Consider the following 4,248-nt stretch of genomic DNA (forward strand, 5'->3'; position numbering starts at 1 on the left):
TCTCCTCTCTCTCTCTCTCTCTGTCTGTCTCTGATGCAAATAATATGCTGCTTGTCTCTGCTTGGTCTGTCAATCTGCCCTCCTGTCATTGCTGTGTTCTTCTGCTTATATGTGCTCTCATCCAATGACTCTTGCATCGTTTCAACTTTTATACATACCAACACAGCAGTTCACAGCACAATGCATATGTTCACATACTTTGTTCGAACAAATACTTATGACGTATGCATGCATATTATGCAGACACTTGCTCAGCTCATTTGCAAACACACACCCACTCACGCAGCCCACCCCCCGCCCCCTCACATGCAGAGACAAATATTTAAAACACTCATGCAGGCATACACCCACCCACAGAGCCGTACAGTCACACATTGGTAAGTGCTGTTTACACAAAACATGAATCAAAACATACATGCACAAGCATTATATCCATCAGTAACCAAATGTCCACCACAAAACAGCAAGATCTCTCATGTTTACTGGGCTCCTTATCTTTATGTCCTTGTCTGCCTCTGCATTTCAGCTCGCCAGCTGTCTATTATTCGCGCAACTCTTTACTTCTGTTGTTGCTTCTGATTGGCCATTTCATTAACCGCTTGTCACTCATTTTGATGTTTTTCCTAGAAGACGGACTCACCTGCAACTGGAAGTGCACTCTTGCAATCAGACAAAGCGTCAAACAGATCTTCCAAAGTGTTGGACATGGTAAAGAACTTCCAAAACCTTCAGGTGTCTTCATAAGGCAGGAGCAGGGCATGGATGTGGATTTTTGAGTCAGTCTGTTGCAGAGTTTTTGCTTATTTGTAGTTTGTTAGTCAGTTAGGTTTGTATGTTATGGGGTTGTTTTTTTTTACATTCTTTGAATTGTCAGTGATGTTTAAATTTTCAATGAGTGTTGATGATTATTTTACTTTCATTGATTCATTTTATCATCTTATTGATTTGATTCTACATTTGCTTTTTTTTGCTTTTGTGCACAACTTTTTTCGATATTATTTGTATGCATTCGTTAAAAAAGTTGATGTCAGCTCCAGACCAGTAGAATTTTCCTTTAGGAAGGAAAAGGTAAAGACCAGGAGATTGACTTTAAACTTAAGCTGCATATGGTTTCTTGACATAAAGGTAATAGCAAGTTTATGATGTGTATTAATTTACAGTCTCTGTAATGTCAAACATTATTGATTTGTTTGTATGTAAGTTTCCTAAGTTATAAATCTGTACATTCTCTCCGAACAAAATATGAAACAGTTAAGGGAAGTGTTAACGAAAGCCATTAATGACACTAGTTTGTGTTATACATTTTAATTTTGCCTATCTGTTGAAACTCAAAGTTGTTTGCAATGTTGCCATGGATTTCATTGCTTTCTGTCAGTAATTATCGAAACTTCAAATTGTTAACAGTGAAATGATGTAAGTTTTAGACCATGACTCCAGGTGGTTTGGGATTGTTGATAATATTATGCTAGCAAAAAGAAGAGTCCTAACAGTTTCTTTGTTTTAATTCACAAAGTTTCTAAAAAGGTACAGATTTCATTTGTTGTATCAGTATACACCATTGGTTTCTGAACTGATCAGATATTCTGATTGTAATGCTGAAGACTTTCATTTCATTGTACTCATTTCTTACAGTTTAAAGCATCCATGCTAGACTGCCTTAACTTCTAAGCAGAGCATGATTAGACCTAAACCAATTTTTTTATGTCCTTGCGACTAGCTTTTTCTTATGGGGGATGTTATAGACTCATAAGATTTCACCCAAGTTTTCAGACATTTATCAGTTTTTCAGATTAGGTTTCAATTTTAACTGCTTACACTCAATTTATCAAAATAAAATGCCTGAAGCATTTCTGAGTAATATTGCAGGACCATTAACTTTACATTAATTTGTGCTGGAAGATCAAGGGGCCAAAGCACTCACCAAATATTTTCTGTAGGGGACATTCCTGTGCTACATTTTTGCACTTTTCTCATTAATCATTATTTGTATTTTTTTGCCAGTCTGAAATTTGTTGTATAATTACCTGCTCACCTAGTGTTAATTTTACGCTTATTTTACTTTTCCATAAGATGGACAACTTGATTAGCAACAATGCCTTGAATGTACTATGTTATGATCTGCCTGAACACTGAAATGATGAACAAACTGAACGTTTTGTTTGAATAGGTTTCTGAGAGAAGCCCCATGATTTCATTTTCATTGCTTTTATTTCTGTACGTCGGCTTACAAATAAAAGAAGTATTTTTGAATGCACTGAAAAGTACACAGCTTGTGTCCTGGATAATAATGGAAACACGGATACTTTTTCTATTCCAGGTATTTTTTTAAAACAAGTACCCAAAAAATTTCTTTGATGTGCTGCTCTTGCCCATTAGCAGTAATAGCAGGGAAATATGTTAATGCACTCTCACTATCATCGTGACCAGTATTGAATTCAAGGAGCTGTCAGTGCTGCCTGTATGTCAGTTACGGGATTACAATACTCATCCGTTGCATAAAATCCAACTCTCTAAAACCAAGAAGTTTTGTCAATTCACAGCTGCTGAAATAAGATGTGCTCATTTTTGTTGATAACTTTCAAAGACTACGAAGTTAATGACTCGAAGAATCACTTTAGTTTGTATTTTTGGAATGTTTGTCCTGTGATGAGTTTCTTGAAGATGCACCCTTTTGAGAAAGACTTACTATTTGAAGTCAGGAGGTACGAAAAGACAGTTATTCCAAGTGTTGTTTATATTGTAAATTATTTTCTTATATTGCCTACCATTATTGCAGGCTACTTTTTTTTTCTTAAAACTTTATCACATTCCTCATTGATGTCAGACAGTCTGATGGTATTTTTTACAAATTCTTTTTTGTTGTTGTTTTTATGGTGCAAGTGATGTCAGTGTTGCAATAAGGAAACTATTGCAACATATTCCTCTTCAAACTTTTCTATTTTGTAGATTTTTTTTCTAGCATTACTTTATTTTTTTGATTTGTAGGTTTTGTGTTCAGAGCTGTTTGTAGCCTCCTTTTTAAATAACTTGACAAAGTTGAAAGGGACATTAGACCCATAAACTTATCGGACCAGTATGTAAAGATGTTGATGTAATTCTTAATATTCACCTGGCTTCTTCAAATTCTTTGCTCTTTTCAGTAACCAATTCAGCAGAACCATATATGCTGTTAGTTAATTTTTAGTTAAGTTTAACAATTTCCGTAATATGAAGCCAACATTTATCCAAAGTATAGTTAAATCATATTTATTGCAGAGAAGAAATGCTTCATGGCTCTTGTATCATTTAGTAATGTTATATCCTCAGTCTTTCCACAGGTATTAACTTTATGTAAATTGTTGTAGTTAAAAGATTCCAGATGTATTTCTTTATTAGACAGACCATGCAGTAATCTCCCCTTCAGATACAGTTTCATCAAATCACGGAGAGATCATATATAATTTTGCTTTCGCATTTTAATTAAAAACTGAAAGTAAGATGTCCTGTAGTTTTGGTGTGAGAACACCACTTGTGAGCTGACTTTTCTGAGTGGATGGAATGTTGGTTGTATTCAGATTAATGAGGTAGACATGTTCAGCAAAAAAAAATTTTTCTTTGTTGTTTTTTTATTGTAGTATTTGACTGAGATAAGTTATTCATTGTTTTTTGTCTTTTGAATGTGGATTCACCCCCCCCCCCCAAAAAAAAAGAACAAAAAAAACCCGACAACTGGATAAGCTATTCTACTTTGAGTATAAACATAGAAACTATGAATATTATTATCATAAGTTTGCACGAAGACAAAGCAATGGAAAGTGTCTGGCTTTGGGGAATGAAAGAAAATTGTTCCCAAAAATAGTTACTTACCTGCAGAAGTCAAAGATAATTCTGTGTACATTGTTATATTTCTGCTATATTTGATTGAATATGTCCTTGTGAAAGTGAGTTTGTTATACTTCTCTTGAAGGGTAAAAAGTATTACTTTTTAAGTGAGAGAAAATAAATGTACATGTCCATTCTGCTTTCATCATTATGTACATATTGTATTCAACACTCTCTGATTGTATCATGCATGCTTGTTTTTCTACTCGTAACATACAAATATGTTGTGTCTATCCCTGCAAGTGTTCAGAGAAAGTCATTCCACTTTGCTGTTGATGTTGTTGTTCGTTGCGGTTCATGGACACTTCCTTTGGTGCTTGAGTCATCGATACACCCGAGATCTCTCTCTCCTCCCACCACACCATCATCCCCCCTCCCCCCGTCTCC

The 4,248-nt window shown here is 35.0% G+C and overlaps 1 protein-coding gene across 1 annotated transcript in view; it reads left to right on the forward strand.

Annotated features, from left to right (window-relative positions):
- LOC101852201 (platelet binding protein GspB) overlaps window positions 1-3,700 on the forward strand; it is a gene marked incomplete in the record, with an annotated part of 172,951 nt that extends 169,251 nt beyond the window's left edge. The window contains 1 exon segment of the mRNA XM_013085964.2: window positions 628-3,700. Coding sequence (XP_012941418.1) covers window positions 628-744 — 117 coding nt within the window.
- Between the last annotated feature and the right edge of the window lie 548 nt (window positions 3,701-4,248).

This window comes from Aplysia californica, unplaced genomic scaffold, assembly GCF_000002075.1.
Source record: "Aplysia californica isolate F4 #8 unplaced genomic scaffold, AplCal3.0 scaffold00421, whole genome shotgun sequence".
NCBI classification, from domain to species: Eukaryota; Metazoa; Mollusca; class Gastropoda; order Aplysiida; family Aplysiidae; genus Aplysia; species Aplysia californica.